This window comes from Geotrypetes seraphini, chromosome 3, assembly GCF_902459505.1.
Source record: "Geotrypetes seraphini chromosome 3, aGeoSer1.1, whole genome shotgun sequence".
Lineage (NCBI taxonomy): Eukaryota > Metazoa > Chordata > Amphibia > Gymnophiona > Dermophiidae > Geotrypetes > Geotrypetes seraphini.
Genome location: NC_047086.1, coordinates 141,897,581 through 141,920,490, shown reverse-complemented (window position 1 = coordinate 141,920,490; position 22,910 = coordinate 141,897,581). Strand labels below are relative to the sequence as shown.

Genomic DNA, 22,910 nt, shown 5'->3' with positions numbered 1-22,910 from the left:
CTTCTGTTTCTTCATTGTCGATCTTTATGTGGATTATAACACTACTAGACATATTCAGTGCTGTATAAATTATTTGCAGGTACTTTCTTTGTCCCTTGTGGTGCTGCTGACCCTTAGCAATATTCTTGGGATGCCACTGCAAGGGCAATGGAGGGTTAAGTGATTTGCCCAGGGTAACAAAGAGCTGCAGTAGGAATTAAACCCAGATCCTCAGGATCTCAGTCTGCTGCACTAACCATCAGGCACACCATTTTTATAGTGTTGCATGATAATTCTCCTTGTACAATCCTACTGCTGCTTTGAAAATATATAAACCAGCATGAATTTTGAGTTTCACCAACAAGGGCTTTCTTGATGTGCCTTCTTTTAGTTACATTAAACTGGTGTGGATGTTTATCAAAAGTCCCTTTTTATGGTTGCCAACCTGATTCTGTGGAATGCTTTACTGTACATATTTATTTAATATCATCTTTGCTCTCGTTTAGAAAACAGCTGAAAGCATATCTGTTTTAATTTAATTTAATGCAGAGTTTATATACTGCTAAATCATCACACTGGCTTCAAAGCAGTTTACAAGAAAACAAATGAAACCTAAACTTGTATAATAGCCAAAAATCTAAGCAGATATTTTAAGTCATTTCCCTCTCTGTCCCAATGGACTCACAATCTAACTGCAGTACCGATGAAGAGGAATGAACAAACAATTATCATCATACATAACGGACATAACAGGTACATTAGAAAGAGTGTGAGCCCACCGGGACAGATAAGGAAAAATGCTTTAGTGCCTGAATAATTTGTAATCCGCATAGAATTGTAGGATATGTGGAATATAAATAATTAAAATGAATAAAATGAACATATATGAAGGAAGGAAGAGGGAATAATAATACAATAATTCAATAAAAACATAACAGGAGAGACCAACTCCAAGAAGCAAAGTTACTGAACAGATAGGCATTTAACAAATACAGTAGATAAGTTTTAAGTAGCTTTCTAAAGGTGAGATAGTTAAGTTTTGCTCTTAAGGGTACTGGAAGGTCATTCCAGGTTCTGGTAGCTGCAAACGCGAAGAGGATGTTGAATATTTGTTTTTATTTCACTCCCTTAGATGAGGGGGCAATCAGTTGTAGGTTGTTAATCCTCGATGAGGTGAAGTGGGAGTTGGAGAATATATTGACTATCTGCTCTGGCAAGTTGGCATTTAGGGCATGGCGCACAATGCAGGAAAGCTTAGACAAGACAAGCTTAGACAATATAACTATATCTCTGAGTACTATTGCTGGCTTCATTGGCTTCCTATAAATGTTTATAGGAATCCAATGAAGCCTGCAATAGTACTCAGAGATGTGCTTATATTTCCTTAAACTGAAAATCAATTTGATTGCAGTGTTCTGAATCATTTGAAGCTTATTCAATTGAGTAGAAGTTAGCCCTGCATAGTGGGAATTACAGTACTCTAGCTGAGAATTGCAAAAAGATTATTGTAAAAGTAAGGTTTGATAAGTCTCAATTTTTTTAAACAGTAGAAAGTTTTTTTTTCCAGAGGTTGGAGATTTGTGATCCATAGGATAGTGTAGAGTCTAATAAGATTCCAAGTACTCTGGAAGTCTTCTCAACTTTTAGGTTTGTAGGGACAGATTGTGTTTCACAATGGAACCAAAGTAATTTGGTTTTCATGGTGTATAATTTTAGTTTATTGGTGAGAGCCCAAGAGTAGATATTTTTTTCTCTGTTTTTAAAAACTATTATAGGGAGATCCTTATCTGTGTAATGGGGGATTAAGAGGAAGATGTCATCTGCATAGGACAGCAGAGAAGATGAGGTTCCCCATGGAATTCATAAATATAATGAAGAGAACAGGTGAAAGCGGCATCCTTTGAGGTACTCCACATACTGTTCTCCAACTTCGGGAGAAGGTGCCATTTTTCCAGTCACAGTATTCTCTGTTCACGAGGAACTCTTTGAACCAATTAAGAACAGTTCCTAGTTCACTAAGGCCCTCTTTTATTAAGGTGCGCTAACCGATTAGTGCACGCTAAACGCTAACATGTGCATGTTAGTCTATGGACGCGAAGGCTTTTAGCATGTGCTAATTCAATTAGCGCATGCTAATCGGTTAGTGCACCTTAGTAAAAGAGGGGGCTCATGATCAACTGAATCAAATGCAGCTGATATGTCAAACTGCAGGAGGATTGATTGTTGCCCTTTACTGAGCATTTGTTTGATGTTGGTGGTTATTGTGAGTAGTAGTAATTCAGTGCTGTACTGAGGCCTGAAAACATACTGAGAGGGGTGTAAGCAAGTGTATTTTTTCCAGGGAGGCTGTGGGTTTTTTATATACTGTTTCCAGAAGTCTTGTGAATAGAGGTATTCCAGGAATGGGTCTAAAATTGGAGGATAAGGATGTCAGCCCTTTGACTTTTAGGGATACGCATGAGGGCAATATAACCCATTTGAGTGGGTAGCTGACCTTCTAGTAGTAATTTTTTTTAACAATGAAGTTAACAAGGGGATGAGGACATTTGGTATGTGAGCATAAAGGTAAGATGGGCAAATGTCCATTGCACTGTTTTTAATGGACAGCTTGTTTAATATGGGTTGCAACTCATCTTGGGTGAATATTTCAAACAAGCTCCAGATTTGGTCAACTGTGTAGGGTTCAGTGGCAATGAGGTTGGATTGGATGATTGTGCTTATGGAGGCTATTGTTTTACTAATTTCTGCTTAAGAACATAAGAATTTCTGCTGCTGGGTCAGACCATGGTCCATCGTACCCAGAAGTCCACTCACGCGGCGGCCCTAACTGAGACTAGCCTTACTGCGTACGTTGTGGTTCAGCAGGAACTTGTCTAACTTTGTCTTGAATCCCTGGAGGGTGTTTTCTCCTTTAACAGCCTCCGGAAGAGCATTCCAGTTTTCTACCACTTTCTGGGTGAAGAAGAACTTTCTTAAGTTTATACGAAATCTATCCCCTTTTAACTTTAGAGAGTGCCCTCTCGTTTTCTCTACCTTGGAGAGGGTGAACAACCTGTCTTTAATTAATGCACTCTGATATATTCTAATTATATAATGGAAATAGTTTAACAGCACAATGGTGAATTTTGTATTGTTTTTGTTACGTCTGGTTTTATGTTTGATTTCCTGTTTTAATTATGTATGTCTTTTATAGCTACCTAGGTTTGGAGATAGCGTGGAATATACAAATGTGAAAATCAGTGTCTCTCAAACTTTCTTGAGCCAGGGCACACTAAAGGTAGTGGCCATGGCTTGAGGCACCCAGAAGTGCGTGGACGTCACCGTGATGACATCACGCATATGCATGACATCATCACGTCGACATCTGCGCATGTGCAGAGGCCCTCCAGATGGGCCCTGAGACACCAGTAAGGGGTGCCAGCAGGGAAGAGGGCCGGAGAGGAGAGGCACTGGTGCCAGCTGATTGCCTATAGTAGTGTTTCTCAACTACTTCAAGCTAAGTACCCCCTAAGTCTAACAAATATCAACTGAGTACCCCAAACACAGACCTCCCTAGGCCCACCCAAGCTCTGCCCCAGATCCCATCCCCTTTACTAATTGTAATGCATTTTTTTCCATTCATTTGTCATATACACACAATATACACAGCAGATATAAATTCTCAAATTGACACATTTCAATCACTATATTGAAAATAAAATCATTTTACCTACCGATGATTCTCAACATCTACCTCGCATCCTAAGGTCACCTTCTACAAAAACTAAACCTAAAACACTACATATACGCAGACGATATAACCATCCTAATCCCCATAACTGACATCACAAATGAAATTAGAGATAAACTCTCACATACTATGATGGAAATCGAAAAATGGACCACCAGTTTCAAACTAAAACTAAACACAGAGAAAACAAAAATCTTCTTGGCAAGCCCCAACGACAAAATAATGAAAACTTCACTAAAAATAAACGACCCTGAACACCCAATCTCCAAAACCATAAAAATATTGGGTATCACTCTAGATACTCACCTAACCATGACTGACCACACAAACCTACTGGTGAAGAAATGCTTTTACACGATGTGGAAGCTAAGGACTATCAAAAAATACTTTGACACAACATCCTTTAGATTACTGGTGCAATCACTGATCCTATCCACCCTAGATTACTGCAACATCGCCTACCTGGGCATCCCCCAAAAAACAGTACAAAAATTAAGATTAGTGCAAAACACTGCAGTTCGCTTGATCTTCGGGCTGAAGAAAAAAGACCACATCAGCCCCTATTATAAAAAATTACACTGGTTACCAATGGAGGCGCGAATACTGTTCAAATTTGCATGCATCTGTTACAAACAAGTCTGGGGCCTAGCACCTTCCTACTTTCAAGCACACTTCAGTTTACACAACCCCACACATACAACCAGAAACAAAAGCATCTTTGCATACCCAAAGATCACAGACTGCAAATACAAATCCTTCCTAGACAGAACCTTCATGTTCCAAGCAAACAGACAGCAATCCTGGCTGGGAAACCACATAAATAAAGCCGAACAGACCTACAACACATTCCGAAAATCAATTAAAACCGCTCTATTTGACAAATTCCTTGCCTAATTAGATGACCTCTCTCAGATATTCTTTCCCCTTACACCCCCAATGTATTATGTAACTTCTTTCTCTCATGTATTCCTTCACTATGCTTCCCTAATTATTATGTAACTTCTTCCTCTCACACTGTGCAATTCGCTGATTGTCCAGCCTTCTTTCTATGTAAACCGCCTAGAAGTCAATCTGACTATGGCGGTATAGAAAAATAAAGTTATTATTATTATTAAAGGCTGTTGTAATTAGCTTTAAAGGTGAGACCGGGAGGCCAGGGGGGAAGCCGGAGGACGCTAGAGAGAAGGGAGAAACATGCAGGCCTTCAGTGAATCGGGCAGCGCTGGTGGTGTACCGCGTAGAGAAAGTGCCTCTCTTCCTCCTCAGTGTGCCGCGGCACACTTGGAATCTCAGGAGGCACACAGTTTGAAATATACTGGTGTAAATAAATTAATAGGCAACAAATTTTCTTAGCAAAGATACATCTGGTACATTGATATTAGCTGTTTCTGAACAGGTCTGGCTTAAAACATGAGCTAGATGGTGCCAAAATCTGACTCATTGATCCACTTTTCATACCAGTCACTACTGTGCTTGTCTCTCTGTGCTGCTATTAGCACATCTTTAGGTTTAAATACAGCAACAGATACTTCCTGTTCTCATGTTTTAAACCAGCAGTGGTTTGGGATTGGGTATTGAGGGGTACAGATAGAAGTAGAGGTAGGTTATAGGAATAGTCAGGGACCACTTCACAGGTCATAGGCCTGATGGGCCGCCGCGGGAGCGGACCGCTGGGCGCGATGGACCTCTGGTCTGACCCAGTGGAGGCAACTTCTAATGTTCTTATGTTCAATGAAGGGAATTTGAGGTTCCCCCCACCACCGAATCCCCTCCATCTGCAGGATCTCAAATCCCTGGTGATCCAGTAAGTCTGGCATGAGCCCCCAATGCTACTCTGCCCCTAAAGCCCCTCCCCTTTCCCAACACAGCCCCCTTCCTTATGCTCCACATACGCTCAAAATCCTGACTCATCCCAGAGGTCTGAGCCAGGAGCAATAGTGCCACTGACCCTCTGGCAGTACTCTTCTGATACCACTGCTAGAGTTCAATGTGCCATATAAGGACCTTCCCCCCCTTATTTGACAGCTTGAATTCCTTAGTAGTAGTAGTAGTGCAAGATTTCTGCTAGGGGTCAGCAGGGCAAGATTAACCAATAGACCAAGTAGGCACGTGCCTAGGGCCCAAAATGGTCAGGGGGGCCTGATGAAGGAGAGCATCAACATTGTTTTTTCCAAACGGCGATGGGCCCCTCCAGCATCGATCGGCAACGCAGCCCCCCCCAATCAGCAACGCAGCCCCCCCCCGCGACAGAAAGCAGGACAAGCAAGCAACACAGGTAAGAAAGGCAACGGGAACTGTAATTGTGCAAGTGGTGCTGCTTGCCCAAAGCTTCCCTGTGACACAGCTTCCTGTTTCTGCCTGCGTGCATGGTGGGGTGGGGCGGGGCAGGGGGCCCAGTGTACCTTTGTGCCTAGGGGCCCTTGACAAATTAATCCTGCCCTGGGGGTCAGCAGCACCATTTTGAAGAAGCTACTGGGGCAGAAGTGAGTGAGGATTGCTCTTGTTCCTGTTGCTTCATTCCCCCCCCCCCAAACTTATGATATGTCAAGGTTTTGTGGGCCAGTGGGGGAGAGGGGAAGCTGGCTACATAAGAGCTGATGCAGAGCAGTACATTGTCTCTATCACAAATATTCAGTGATTGTAAGGTACTGAATGATAAAAGAATTCCAAGAGAAATGAGAAGCTCTGTAACGTCATTGGGATGATAATGGCAGCTATGTTATAGATACCTCACCAGTTGTCTTGCTGGTTGTCTTGTTGGTTGTCTTGCTGGTTGTCTTGTACCTCACCAGTTGTCTTGTAATCAAATGATAACTGAAAACATAAGTACTTGCCTAGGACTGGCTAGTGAATTGCGCATCAAATTTTGTAATCTTTTTAGGTTAAACTGATCTGTTGTGAGTAATAGGTGACACTGAGCTGCCATAGTTTGGTGCATGGATCTAGATTAAGCCCCCAGAAGATGGGAAAAGCTAGTTTTGCAGGAATGTTATCAGACTGATACCTCTAAATTTTTAACAAATGTCACTTTGCCCTTTCAAGGCCTCCAATCCACTGTGGCAATCAAGGGGCTCCAGCACGGTGTCAACAGGGGGCCGTTTCCGATGTCCATCGTGTCGCCATGAGGTGGTCCTGGATCGACATGGGGTCTATGGACTACAAAGAAACCTCCTGGTGGAGAACATCATTGACATATACAAGCAAGAGTCATCCAGGTGAGAGACAACTGTATATGTGTGGCTAGATGTTAAGCATACCGGAACTGCTTGTTATTTGCCTATACCAGACATGTCCAAATATCTAGCCCAAGGTGTAATAAAATTTGGCCCGCCAGACAATTTCAAATTTGCACTTAAGTACATGTGCGCATCAGCTGTGGGTTCACAGCAGAACTGGATAAGGGCCCAGCTCTATTAGTCAGAGTCCTGCAGAGATTAGCCCCCTGCTTCTTACTTCACCCAATCCTTCCACCCCCCCCCCCCCCCTCCCCAGGCAGCAACCTGCAGAAATCAGGAGGGGAAGGGGAAAATTTACTTTGCTCCCTAATCCAGCTCCTCCCCTACTCTTATTTTTAAAGTCTGATGCAGAGGGATAAAAAGGTGCCTGTATTTATTACCATAAATTACAGGCATGAACAAATCCCTACTCATATTTATTCATTCATTCAATTTTCTATACTCTTCTCCCCAGGAAGCTCAGAAATGTGTACATTAATTTATTCAGGTACTCAAGCATTTTTCCCTGTCTGTCCCGGTGGCCTCAAAATCTATCTAATGTACTGGGGCAATGGGGGGATTAAGTGACTTGCCCAGGGTCACAAGGAGCAGTATGGATTTGAACCTACAACTTCAGGGTGCTGAGGCCGTAGCTTTTACCACTGAGTAACAAGTCCTAAAATGCAATGTCCCAGACTGTCTTTTGGTGACCAGGATTTGGAGACTTTACCTAATCTAGTGAGATAACTGGATAGCTTTGGTCTGAGAGATGGGCTGAATCCTGTTTTTGTTCCATTGCATTTAGCAAGTGGTGGTCATGGTTTTCCTAGGATAACAACAGGGTTGTAAATGAATGGGATGGGAATTTTAAAAAAGGCAATATCACCTGACCATCGCACAGCATGGGATCTCCTTTAAAGGATCCTAAATAGGGAAAAGCAAGAAATATGGAAAGTCCATGTCTAGAGCTTTGAGAGGGCTACAATTTTCCTTCTTTAGATGACACGGGAATGAACATCAAGCAACTGAGAGAAGCCGTAGAAAACAAGGCGAGAGCTGGCCTACAGAATATCCAAGGGTCGGACACGACTGAATGGATAGTAGTTCTTTAAAAACTATTTTTAGCAAATTGGGTTTTAAAGCCTTTGGTTTGTCTGTATAGCATTCATTTATTCATCCAGTGCTTTTTGTTGTTACACTCATACGAATTCCCCTCTCTCAAGTCAATGACATATGCCTATGGTCAGTCTCTTTCTGAAGTTGACCTGAATTTCTTGTCATCGGAGCTCTGGAATTCTGCTGCTCACAGTACACTGTGTCCAGGAAGAGGATGGTGTGCCCTCCCAGACAGCAAGCTCTTTATTTCTGGCTCATGGCTCAGAAATACTTGTCTTCTCATGCTCTCATGATCTTTGTAGCAGGAGGATGACTGAGCTAAGGGATAAGGGAGTGTGTGAGGTAGAGGATTACAAGACTGCTTGGAATAGAAGGCTTTAATAATCTTTGGAGTGCTGGGCAAAAAGATGCCTGACAGAGTTTGGACAGGGTTTGGTGCCTGAAGAGGAAGTCACACAAACAGAAAAAAAGCATTTCATAGGATGTATGGATCCAGCTCAAAGTTATGATAGAACTCAATTACTTTAGCGATTATAGGGATAATTTTAAGGGATTATAGGGATAAGAGGCTGTCTAGGAGAAAAGTACAAAAAGGCAGATTTTAAGCCTATGGAGTTTTATAAGATAGGTATCCAGAACCAGGCCATATGTACTCCTTATGTTTACATGTGTTTATAAAATACATGTATATATTGCAATGCCACTCTTGTTCTGCTGAAGATATGTGCTTGGAAATGCCTTTGCTTAGCATGCGAATAAATATATTTAATTTTAGTGAGGCATAGACACATATGAACATATATCTGCATGTTAAACAAGCTTTATAAAACTTATCTCTGTACAGCCTGATGAGTTAAGTTAATAATTTGTTTACTTTCTCATCAATACCTATATCTAGATAAATATAGAAGGTATGTTATGTGGGGGGGATAGGCAATATTCATATATTCTGCATACCTACAAAATCTTTGGGGAAAAAGTACCTGCAAGCATTACAGATGGCTGGGCAGCTTAAAAATTGCTATCAGAAGAGTGATATTGTACCAGTCTGCATAGCAGTATAATTCGGGGGTAAATATGACCTACAGACTTTGCATTAATTTTTGAAAATGAATGTGATGCACTAAAACTGCCCATGCACAAGCACATCATATTAACATACTAGCTGATGCCCCGGCGTTGCACGGGTATTTAATTATAGCAATAACACTGTAAATGGATTCAAATAAAGATACTTTATAGTGGTGAATGAAATTATTTCTTTACAGCTTTGTAAAAAGTACAATATTCAAATTATAATGTGAAATATTTGACAAAATGAATACAATACAAATAACACAAAACTTGATTATAAACAACATTTTTAGTTTCACCTCCAGGAGCAAGAACATATAAATTCTTGGGTGAACCCACCCTTGAGCAAGCAACATAGAGTTGTCCATGGGAAAAACAGGGGGATCTTAAATCCACTCCACAGTATGTAATAGTCTGTCCCTGTGATTTGTTGATTGTGATAGAGAATGCAAGTCTCACTGGAATTTGCAATCTCTTAAACTGAAAAGGAAGATCTGTTGGAATAAGTGGTATCCGCGGGATAAATATGGTTTCACCTTGTCCCTTTCCGGTTAAGATAGTTGCTTCAATTACATTGGCCAGTAACCTCTTTACACAAAGCCTTGTGCCATTGCAAAGTTTTGGTGGGTCAAGGTTGCGAAGTAAAATAACTGGAGATCCCACTTTAAGTAAAAGACGATGTGGTGGTAATCCAGCTGGATCAAGTGAGTTTAGGAATTCAGTTGGGAAATTGATGACCTCATCAGCATCTACTACTGTATCAATAGACTTGTATTCTGTGACTGCGCCTGGTAACATGGCAAGTATTTGATTGTTTATTCCATGGACATCTTCATTTTTAGCAGCAAGAATGGCCCTCTCTCGCAACCAGTTAAAGATACATCAGTGAGCAAATATATTGTACTTGGAGAATATACAACAAAATTAATACGAACAAAAGTTTCAGTATTGATTTAAACAACTCAATATGTGGAAACTCAGGTTGAAAAGAAACTCCATGCAGTGTTTTCCCGGTTCAGAATTATTTATTATTATTATTTTTATTTATTAGGATTTTTATATACCGCCTATCAAGGTTATCTAAGCGGTTTTTACAATCAGGTACTCAACCTGTGTTCCTAGTTCAGCATATGTGAGTACTCATGTAATGTAATAACATTATGAACTGGGGTGCATGAAGGAAACAGTTACAAACACAGTTAGAACATACAAACTCTATATGTATGGTGTCCGTGGTAGAATAGAAACGATGTCCCTAGTGGTTATAGTGTCATAGAAAGTGTTTTATAGTTGGAATTACAGTGAGAATGGCAGCTTTTTACATTTTTTCCATTGACATGAAAGGGTGAAATCTGATTTTCTGTTTGTAGCTCCGCCCACATGAGCAGGTGGGCCGCGAGACCCCCAGAACATATAACCCCAGGTAGTGAGGGATCTGCATACCAAGTTTCGTTCAAATCGGTCAAGCCGTTTTTGAATTACTGTGAGAATGGCAGCTTTTTACATTTTTTCCATTGACATGAATGGGTGAAATCTGATTTTCTGTTTGTAGCTCCGCCCACGTGTGCAGGTGGGCCGCGAGGCCCCCAGAACATATCACCCCAGGTAGTGAGGGATCTGCATACCAAGTTTCGTTCAAATCGGTCAAGCAGTTTTTGAATTACTGTGAGAATGGCAGCTTTTTACATTTTTTCCATTGACATGAATGGGTGAAATCTGATTTTCTGTTTGTAGCTCCGCCCACGTGTGCAGATGGGCCGCGAGACCCCCAGAACATATCACCCAGGTAGTGTTTTATAGTTGGAATTACAGTGAGAATGGCAGCTTTTTACATTTTTTCCATTGACATGAATGGGTGAAATCTGATTTTCTGTTTGTAGCTCCGCCCACGTGTGCAGATGGGCCGCGAGACCCCCAGAACATATCACCCAGGTAGTGTTTTATAGTTGGAATTACAGTGAGAATGGCAGCTTTTTACATTTTTTCCATTGACATGAATGGGTGAAATCTGATTTTCTGTTTGTTGCTCCGCCCATGTGTGCAGGTGGGCCGCGAGACCCCCAGAACATATCACCCCAGGTAGTGAGGGATCTGCATACCAAGTTTCGTTCAAATCGGTCAAGCCGTTTTTGAATTACTGTGAGAATGGCAGCTTTTTACATTTTTTCCATTGACATGAATGGGTGAAATCTGATTTTCTGTTTGTAGCTCCGCCCATGTGTGCAGGTGGGCCGCGAGACCCCCAGAACATATCACCCCAGGTAGTGAGGGATCTGCATACAAAGTTTCGTTCAAATCGGTCAAGCCGTTTTTGAATTACTGTGAGAATGGCAGCTTTTTACATTTTTTCCATTGACATGAATGGGTGAAATCTGATTTTCTGTTTGTAGCTCCGCCCACGTGTGCAGGTGGTCCGCGAGACCCCCAGAACATATCACCCCAGGTAGTGAGGGATCTGCATACCAAGTTTAGTTCAAATCGGTCAAGCCGTTTTTGCGTGATCGCGGCACATACACACACACATACATACACACATACATACCTCCGATTTTATATATATAGATTAGATAATGGCAGATAAAAGACCAGTCTGCCCAACAAGATAAACTCATAAGGTATGATATGATACTACATATGCATATTTGATTTGCTCTTGACATTTTCATGGCACAGACAGTAGAAGTCTGCCTTACACTGGCTTTGCTTTTCTCTGAATGTGTGCGCGCAGTGGCATAGTGAGGGTGAGAGGCGCCTGGGGTGACATCAGCAGGGGAAACAAAGGGGTCGTGAGGAGTACGTTGACTTTCTTGTGGTACAGGGGAAGGGAAGGGCGTAGGGGGGGTGGAGGAGGGGAACCACCACCCGGGCGCCTCTCACTCTCGCTGCCCCGTTGCCCAAGCTGTGGGTCTGAGCATTTTCCTGGGTTGTGTTTCCTACCTGCCCCTCCTTCCTCGGCTTCTGCTTGTTCCAGCTCCCTGTATAATCTAGAACTCTAATAGCAGAAATTACAAGGCATCCAGCCAAAGCAGCATAAAGCAACAGGAGAAAAAAAGGCGCAAGCTTCCACTGCTGCAAAAGGCAGAGTCAGGAAGATTGTGTTCGCTAACACCTGAGGAAGGCATTTTTCACCAAAATATGGTACTGTTTTGGGTTTCATATGAGATAATAAACCTAGATTTTGAATACTGCACCCAGGAAGAGTCATCTTTTTGACCCTTCTTTTGGTTTCTTCTTGTCTGTCAGAAGCATTATCCAGAGAATGCCACTGATGATCACTGACAGGTCCTCATGAGCAACTCTTGCTTGGGTAGAGGTACCTGGATGAGTGGTTTTCTATATTGGATTGCCTTTTCAACTGAAAGTTCACCTAAATTAAGGATCTTAAAAGTTAGGGCTCTATGAGGCAGCTAGCATAGTTTTTACCATGCATTAGACATTAGGACACACCTGCACTAACTTCTGCATGTTAAAACAACCTGTGTGGCAAAAATCCTTGTTAGTTGCTTAACACAGTGAGTGGGCATGACAGGGCAGAAGCATGGCTGTTGGTTTCAGGCAGTGTGAAGGTCGATACTCTGCAGAATCTGCCATGACAGCCTATGGCTGCTCTTAACGCCACCTCATGAGAAGGTGCAGCCATGCTACCAGCAGTCTGGTAGTATAGCCATGGCCCTTTCATAACAATCTTCCAACCTCTCTGTCTAATCCCCCAGCTTCCAATTTTCCATCTCAACACACTCATTGCCTGACTCCAGCTCTGCTGATTATATTTCTCAATATCTCAGATAGCATCCTCCCCTGATCCCTCAACCCTGCAGATCAGCGAGTCCATAGGTTTCTCCCCTACCTATGGTCCAATCCACATGTGCCAATCCAAAACTTCCCCCACCCTCCTCAGCCCACCTTTACCCCTGTGCCATACCCATAGGTGATCATGGTTGGTACAGAGGGCTGGGTAAGGGCTTCCCTCCCCTCTGCTTCCCCCCATCTAGCTCCAGTTCTCAAAATGTCTGCTTTGACTGCTAGCAGTAGTTTTGCAATACTACAGCTAGAGGTCAGACTTCCATATAAGGAGGCAATCTCCTATGTCTCTCATAGCTTCTGAGGCCTTTTTCCTACATGCAGTTTTCACTCGAGTTTATATTTAGTTGTACCGGTATGTATGCACCTAAAAACATACACATAGATATATATACACTTATACATCTATATAGTTACACTTATATTATAGAATAAGTGCCACATAGGTGCCCTATAGACAACTAAATATAGGCACTCAGTTATAGAATTCAGAGTGTTTTCCCCTACCCGAAACCTGTTTCCATAGCCTTTCAATATTATAGGATCCTAGTAAAGCTCTGTGGGGCCCTTATACCAAACTTTACTAAAAGGTGGCCTCAGCACGCCCTTATGTGGGTCTTTTCTGTGCACTGAGGACATTTTTACCACAGCAGTAAAATGGCTGAAAATCCGATTTTCTGTATTAATGGCCACACGCTAATTTTCCCATTAGTGCATAGTCATTGGTGTAAGAGTTCCTTCCATCACCTGTTTTGCTAATTGATTTGACACCTGGCAATATAGCTGCACTAACCAATTATTGCATAACACACTTGCCTTCTGCCCCCAGACATGTCCATAGTGCTAAAAAGTAAAGTTACTTCTTAGTGCTTGGGGACTGCAAGCAGAGTGTAAAATTCTGCAGGACACCTGAGTATGGCCCACAGTAAGCACATTGTTACTGTGGTAAGGACATGCTAGTGCTTACCACAGCTTAATAAAAGGACCCCTGTATCTTCAGGCCTAGAAAATATCCATAGGGCTGATTTAGGAACCTACATTAAGTTTTAAAGTTAGAAGCCTAAACTCTTAAAATCAGGCTAAAAGTGTTCAAGAAGTGTGAAATGTCTCTTGGTTTTTATAAGCAATTTCTAAGAAAAGTGTGATATCTGATCCAGAGCTGGGCTCTTTCCTTTTTCTTTGTATTTTGAACTGAACAATTCCAATTAGCTGTGACTGAAGAAAAAGCAGTTAGATTGGCAGCAGGGAGCTTTGAGTGAGAAAGAAATGGGACTCTAAATACTTTATGTACAGATCAGAAACATGACCCTCTGTCTGGGTTTCTATAGGACACAACAGGCTTTTGGCAGAAAGGCAGAGTCAGAAGAAGCAAGCGGCTTGACATGAGGATTCTAAGGCAATCAAGGATGAGAATGATGAAGAACTATAATGTTGGCAGCAATCGGCAGGACAGTAATGCTGAGCGAGGAGATAAATATCACAAACAGTTTTTAATGAATCCCATGGCTTAGTCATGAGTAAAAAAGAAAAAGCCTACCTGTGGGAATCAGATTCCTAAGAAATGAGTACAGTGGTTGCCATTGAGGTGAATGATGATTGTGAAATATTGAAAGTACGGTCAAGAGTTCAGTGCAGAAACCTATGAGTCAGAAGGATCCTGAAATACAAGTTTTCAGTACAGCTAAGCCTGTGATTTTCTGTATTATCAAAGGCAAGCCACTCTGTATTGTAACACCATTACAGACACTCATGAAAACTGCTTTGAATTGACTCCCCAGTCCGAAGGAATTAAAGTTAGAAAAGAACACCGGAAAATTCAAGAAACGTATAAAGACTCTCCTTTTCTCAAACTACTTCAACTGAAATTATGAAGTTGACAGAGAAAGGAAACTAGAACTTTCAGGGGTGCATGTAAATAGATTATGGGCTCCTTTTATGAAGGTGCGCTAGCGTTTTTAGCACACGCACCGGATTAGCGCACGCTAGCCGAAAAACTACCGCCTGCTCAAGAGGAGGCGGTAGCGGCTAGCATGCACGACATTTTAGCGCATGCTATTCCGCGCATGAAGGCCCTAACGCGCCTCCGTAAAAGGAGCCCTATATTTAGTTGAAATGGCCAACCTCCTTAAGAAGTAGGTGAAAAAGTGTATAGTGTATTTAGCTGCAATAGTAAACCTAGTATTACATGTGTACATACATAGGACAACTGATTTGGTATAAACATGTGCATATAAGCAAGATGATGGATTATGGCATGATCATGCCGGTATTGATAACTCTGTAACACCACCACAGAGCTCTGTGCATTCCAGTATGGAGCCCATGCCTTCTGCTCACTAGCTCCAGTGCTTTAGAACTTTCTATCCCAAGAGCTTAGGAATGAGAATTGTTATGGCTGATTTAAGATAGGGGTTGAAAAATCTGGCTATTGGTGAGTACTCAGAAACTGGGTGGCTTTTGCTTACTCCCGTCCATTCCTTGGCATCTCTTTCTTTTTGTTTAGCTGATTTCCACTTGGATTGAATGTTGAACTTACGCTACTGAATCAGTGACCTGATCATAGCTGGACAGATAGACCAGTGCCGGGCAAATTTCTATGGTCTGTGCCCTGATTGTGGCTGGAGAGATTTGGAAGGGCTGAAATTGGCTTCAATGACAGCTTCTGTAGTTAAAGAACAAGGCTAGAGCCAATAGGAGATAGAAATATGATGATAATGAGTGGGGATTAGAATAATAGCAATGATGAAGACAAAAAAAAGCTATTAATGAGGTTGACGATGGCATAATTATGATAATAATTCTAGCAATTTGAAACACAATACCAAGTTGATAGGGAGGGGTGAGGAGGATGGTGATTACAAGGAAGAGGTCGATAATGAAAAACTGGAGATAGTGGAAAACATGGTTTAGTGAGTAAGATAAATTTAATGAGCAAGGAAGTAGGATGGTGAGGATGCCCTTGATAAGGAGTATATTGGCAACAATGGTGATGAGTGAGAAGGGGCCATCAATGGGAACAGAAATGGTGAGAAAGATGACAACTGGAGGAATGGTTATGACTTTAGTTGCATGATGATGGTTTAAATGAGAGTGGCTGACACTAATAAGGCAGGAAAAGAACAGTGACAATGATGATAATGCAAATGATCCTGATTGTGACAAGGACTGAGACTAGGTAAGAGGAAGATTGACAAGAAAAGTGATTCTAAGGCTAATGAAAATGAAAAAGATGATGAATTTCACCCTGTTCATGTTATTTCTTGTAAATGCCTACACCAAAAGTAATAACTGGCATAAGAAGAGCAAATGTCTCAAATATAACATTAAGGACCTCTATCTTTCTGTAGAGGGTGGTGAGCCTGGCAATCAGGTTCTTTTCCTGATTACTGTGGATGAGCAGACTGGATGGGCCATTTGGCCTTTCTCTGCCATCATGTTTCTATCTATAATGCTCTTTATGATAACTGGGATTCACAGTAAATGATACATCTGTCTCTGAATTCCTTCCTTTCAGACCAATTCACTCCAAGGCAGAGCAGCAGTTAATGTGTGAGGAACACGAGGATGAGAAAATCAACATCTACTGCCTGGCCTGTGAAGTGCCCACCTGCTCTATGTGTAAGGTTTTTGGTGCCCACAAGGACTGTGAGGTGGCTCCACTTACAAACATCTATAAAAGGCAAAAGGTATTATTCACTGATCTACTGAAGTATCAATCTCTTACAGTGAGTAATGGGAGGCGGTGAGTGGAGGGTGGAAAACGGTCATGAACATTGAAGGTTGACCATAATTGATGATCGTCAGCTTACCTTGCAACATCTAAAATACTCCTTGTTTAATTCAACGAAAACCTTCATGAAGTGCTCAATTTCAAGCAATTCTACTGAGATCAAAGTGTGAAAACAAAATCCAACTGGGGATACAAGTCTTAAAATGTATGCTTGCATACCTTAAAAAATGACAACAAAGGTGACCAATTGGTGCTCAGTATCTTTTTATTGTAATTGACTCGACACAATCGTGTTTCAGCCCAGGGGGACCTGCCTCAGGAGTCTTGTGGTTAAATCATGAAAGAGAAAAACACAATATTCTTTCACTCATCATGAGAAGTACCGCTCCTTTGTTGTTGTTTCTTGCTGTTCACTGGTGTGAAGGCAGATTCTCCTGTTTGTTTTCCAAGTGCTTGCATACCTTACCAATTACCATTGTGCCTTTGGGAATCAGAACTGTATCATTTCTTTGTAGCTTATACTATTTTGCTTCAGGGATCAGGAGTAAGTCATCCTTTTCCAACTTATAAAAATATTTAATAGATTTCTTAAGCATTTATATGTCTATTATATTATTAAGATGGTGCAAAGTTCTAAGGGGTAATTCTCTAAGAACCGCCTGGATTTATGCAGCAAGAGTACATGTGCATGCCAATATTCTAGTCATTTACACACATATGTGAACACATCCGCGCCTAAATGAGTGGTTTCTGGCTACATGCTTTTCTGAAAGAACACGCCAACCTTGGAGGGTGTGGACTTTCCATGTGGGCATTCATAGGAATGAAATTTGGGCAGAAGGTTGGGAAGGTGTCCATTTATGTGTGTAAATTATAGAATACTATGATTTATGCATCTATTTTCCCACACAAGGTGTGAGCCTTTACACAAGCTCTATGGCTGGCATACGTGCTCATGGGTAAATACTTGTGCATGTATTTGCCCAGTTATGTAAGTAGGGCCAGATTCTGTAATTGGTACCTAAAAAAGATAAACGCCTATAGTTAGGCGCCCAATGTATGTCAAATTACACTTAGGTGTTCATTACAGAATCGAGCTGAGCAGCGCCCGACTTAAAACTTAGGCACCTATAATGTAGGTCAGGGTTTTAAAGGCCTACATTATAGACGCCTAAGTCGACTCAAGAATCATGCTTTGCAGCGCCTAAGTTTTTCTCCTCCCTTAAACACGCCTACTTTGGTGTTAGATGGGCGCCTATCTTTTGTAGAATCACACCTAAGAGAATAGGCGCCTATCTGTCAATTAAATTTTATGTTTTTCAATTATGAGCTATATTGAAGCCAATTTACTAATTAACGCTGAGTTTTACTAAGCAGCTTAAGAGCATTTTACCGCAGGCTGGTGAGGTAAATGCTCCAATGCTCATAGGAATTCAATGAGCGTTGGAGCATTTACCTTACCAGCCCGAGGTAAAATGTTCTTACACTGCTAAGTAAAAGCAGCCCTAAGGCAGACGCCTAACTTTAGGTGCCTAAGTATTTAGGTGCTTAACTTTAGGGGCCTCTTATAGAATTTCCCCCATAGTCTAAAAAGAAAAGCAGGTGCCACTTGTCTTAAAAGAATAGCTTCTAAGTAGCCGTGCTCATGTGCCTAGGAATAGACACTTTTTTTACAGAATTCCCCTTTTATAAGGTGTTCTGCTTTTCTGCACCTGGTCACTATCTTCATGAAGATGGGCAGATTCTAACTCAAATTCTATAAAAAGCACTAAAAATTGCATGTGCAAATTTTGGGTACGTGCACAATTTGTGCACCTAATTTGAACGAATGCGAAGTTGTTAGTGCCAATAATTGGGATCTTAACATGCAACCATTGGTGCGTGTTAGGTTTAATTAAAAATCTACTTGCAGAAATTTAGGTGCGGGATCCATGCCTACATTTTACGCATGAGTCCAAAAAGGGGGCATAGAAATGGGAAGGTCGTGGGCAGATCAGGGGCATTCTTTAGATTTATACACATAGTTATAGAATAAGGGGGATCCATGCCTAATTTAGGCACAAGGGTTTGCACCACATTTCAGTTGATATACATGACTGCACCTACAGTTAGGCTTAGGTCCCGGCCTTAAGAACTATTCTATAAACTGTGCCTAACTATAAGCACCGTGCAGATTTTTAAGGCGCAATGTATAGAAACTGCCCACCATTCCTTTACATATTTAAAAGAAGATTGTGGTAGCTCTCTCATGCTTAAAGAAATCAATATCCTAGTTCTCTCTGTTCTCTCTAATCCCAGAATGAGCTGAGTGATGGCATCGCTATGCTAGTGGCAGGAAACGATCGTATCCAGGCAATTGTCTCTCAGATGGAAGAAATCTGCAAGAGCATCGAGGTATGTGGAGCACCCAGCTGCAGCAGATGGGGTCCTAGGGGGTGCTGGAGAATATGAATAGGCTGATCGCAAAAACAGAATCATTTAGACTTCAAATAAACCAAAACACTGCTATAAAGCTCATTCACAAAGCAAAAAAATATGACCACGTAACGCCACTTTTGATCAAATCCCATTGGCTGCCTATTAATCATCGGATTACTTTTAAAATAGCATTTTTAGTTTTCAAAGTACTGCTATTTAACGAACCACAGTTCATATCTAGAATGATTATTCCTTATCATTCTTCTCGAGTTCTCCGATCGTCATCCCAAGATCTATTATCAGTCCCGTCCTTAAAGGTAGTGGGTACAAGGAGAAATGAAATGTTTTCTGTTTTAGCTCCTCAAACTTGGAATGCTCTGCCTCTCTTTATTAGAAAAGAAAAAGATCTTATCACTTTTAAAAAACTTTTAAAAACATTTATATATAATGATGCGTTTTCTAACTAATCTTCCAAGGCTATGATCATTTTTTCAAACCAACTTTTTATTTTTATTTTTATTTTTTTTCTCTCCCCCCCCTTTTGTGTTTTTACCCCTTTTATGTTTTTTACTAGACTAAGATAATTGTAACTTTTTCCCCTTCCCCTTTGTGTATCCTGTTTGTTCCTAAATTATATTTATGAAAAAACCTTATTTGTTTTGATTTTGTTTGTCTTTTAATCTAATGTTTTTAATCTTTGTTAAAATTGTTTTAAGATTGTTTTAAGATTGATCGTTCCCCCATAAGTTTTCTTAAATTGTGCATCGCTTAGAATATTTTTTATATAGGCGATTTATCAAATAAACGTGAACTTGAACTTGAACTTAGTAATATCCTCACCACAACAAATAATTTGTGACACTACACTCTCCTCCATATTCTCAGTCAGAGCCCCACAGTTATGGAACTCCATGCCTTCTCATCTCCATGAAGAACCTTCTATGGACAGATTTAAATCGAATCTGAAGACCTTTCTTTTCAAGGATGTGTTTGATTTATAAGCTTTATTTCATCTCCATCACTTCAACTCAAAACCTTCCCCTACCCTAATGTATTAACCTTAACCCTTTCAGGACCAAGGGACATATTTGTCCCATAACTTTAAAATCCTATAAATTTTGATTGGGATAGTCTACAGTTCTAAATTTGATATGTACGGATTCCATATGATACTGCCTTTATGTAAACAAACTGGTTCCGACATTCATTCATTAGCGTCGTTGCTAGATTGACGAGAAGATTCACTTGCCACACTGTCCATAAGCCAGAAGTGTGATTTTTTTAAAATAAAAATAATGATATTTCACAAAAAAAATCAATTTTTTGGCATCTGCAAGCCCTTTTTACCATAAAAATGTCGTCAAAACCACAAAAATTGGCCTACGATCCTTAAGGTCCTGAAAGGGTTAAATGTCTTCCTATCCTATTCAAAAATGTAGTTCTCCCCTCTAACCCCTTGTAATCAAATGTATTTAACGCAAGCGAAGTTCTTAAGTCTTAATGTTCGTTTCTCATTTTTAAAATAATTTTATTATTGCAAACCACCTAGAAGTTTCTATAGGCGGTATAACAAATTTTAATAAACTTGAAACTAAGGAGTGAGATTCAAGGTGACTGAATTATAAATTGGTTGAGTAACAGATAATAGAAAGTAATAACATATGGATGCGTTAGCATTTAGCACGCCCTCGTAAAAGAGGGGGATAGTAACATAGTAAATGATGGCAGATAAAGACCTGTGTGGTCCATCCAGTTTGCCCAACAGTCTCACACAAGTCATCAAGTAATTATTCATTTTACTCACTAAGTTCCTCTATAAGATGAAAGTATGCATACTTGCTCCTGATCTGTCTTGCCATATACAGGACACAGACCGTGGAAGTCTGTCCGGCATCGGCTACATTGCTCCAGAGCCATCAAAGCTAACTATGGTAGTAAATAAAGTTTGCCCTAAGGAAATAATAAAGGGTTTATTAGTTAATGACTGGGGCTGTTCTGTTCAGGATTTTCATACGTAGAACAGAGGAGGACCTAGTGGTTAATGCAGTGGGCTGAGAACCTGGGGAACTGGGTTCAGAGCAGCTCCCTGTGACCCTGGTCAAGCCACCCATCCCTCCACTGCCCCAGTTACAATACCTAGATTGTGAACCCACTAGGTATAACGAAAGTACCTGCATAATGCGTATATAATAATTGTAAACCACTTTGACTCGTCCACAGAAAGGCAGTATATCAAATCCAATTACCCGTTATTGGTTGTAGTCTGTGGGAAAGGTTTGCAATATTTTGGACAGTCCTCATGGAATGAACATGGGCATGTAATACACTGCCTGTACATTAACTTGCAAAGGATCAAGTATTCATGTTGGTACCACCTATTCCCACCCCCTCTTGATCATAGATGTTGATCCCCCCAGCCTTCTGATCAAATTCCAGTTCACTTACTTAAGATCATAGGAGCCAATTCCCCCAACTCTCGATCACAAGTGCTAAAGCCCACCACTGCCTAATCACAAAGTCTGACCCACCCCCATAAGCCCTTTCTACTATATACCACCCCTTCTACTTGTCCCCAACCAAACCCAATCCTCCCGCTGCCCCAAGACCTCACCAGAACCCCCATTCACCTCCGGAATCACCAAGAGGCAAGGCCTAATCGTCCAGTGGCAAGGTGCAGGGGCAGCTTCCTTCTGCTCCCTCTCCATTTGGGTTTGGATTTAAAATGTCATTGCTGTCCCCTAGCAGTGGTCTTGCAGTATCATTACCAGTAAAGGTCAGACTTCCCATACAAGGGCACATTTTCTTTGGAAAGGAGGGATCATAACCCTCTGATAAAATGAAGGATAAACTCTGCACTACGTTAGTAAGATTAGGGGTACACGATTAGTTTCTTATCCAAAATTACCCCCCAACGCTTTGGTTTCATCCTTTAACTGCCATAAAATCAGCCTTAGGTGCTTTCAGCCTTGCAGTTGGTCTAGTTACCTTTAATATTTCTGCAAATTGTTCATCAATATCTAGTCATTAATATCGGCAAGGCAAATTCTCAAGATAATTCTGATGGCATAGGCATAGCCCCAATTCTAAATGACATCAGCATGCATGAGTGGAGAGTAGCCTAGTGGTTATGCAGTGGCCTGAGAACCTGCAGCTCTTTGGCAAGTCACTGCAGCACTGGGCAAGTCACTTATCCCTTCATTGCCTCAGGTACAAAATAAGTACCTCTTATATGTAAACCTCTTTGATTGTAACCACAGAAAGGCAATATATCAAGTCCCATCCTCCTTCCCTTTCCCCCATATTTCACTCCTGAAATTTTTACAGTATTGGCTAATGGTCTTTTATAAATGTAAAAACATAGATTGAGGGAAGGGGTGTGAAATTGATCCACATAAAGCATAAAACTATAAAAACATGTTTTGGATGTGAAAGTCTCTCTTGGCGTGGTCTGAATATATTGTATGTGACCTCTGGACTTTGAACCGGTTTTCAAAGTGAAAGTATGTTTACGCTGTTGCTCTGAAAATCGGTGCAGCTTCCAGAGATAGCAAGAATGCGAGGACTGTGCAATTATGTGGGTAGTATGAAAATTGCTCTCTGTAAAAATCCCCCTCCCCCCTTTTTACGAAGCCGTGTTAGGCTTTTGTATCGCTGGCCGTGGCGGTATTAGCTCCAACACTCATAGAATTCCTCTGAGCGTTGGAGCTAATACCACCGTGCCCGACAATACAAAAGCCTAATGCAGCTTTGTAAAAAGGGGGGAAGGGGTGTTAATTATTAAAATTTACATTTTCAAAATAAACAGCATGTCAATTACCTGGCAAAATTTCAGAAACAGACAGGCTGA

The 22,910-nt window shown here is 41.1% G+C and overlaps 1 protein-coding gene across 1 annotated transcript in view; it reads left to right on the top strand.

Annotated features, from left to right (window-relative positions):
* The window catches only part of TRIM54 (tripartite motif containing 54), a 103,307-nt gene that overhangs the window by 32,505 nt on the left and 47,892 nt on the right, over nt 1-22,910 (top strand). Inside the window, 3 exon segments of the mRNA XM_033935797.1 lie at nt 6,752-6,924; nt 16,430-16,601; nt 18,944-19,039. Coding sequence (XP_033791688.1) covers nt 6,752-6,924; nt 16,430-16,601; nt 18,944-19,039 — 441 coding nt within the window.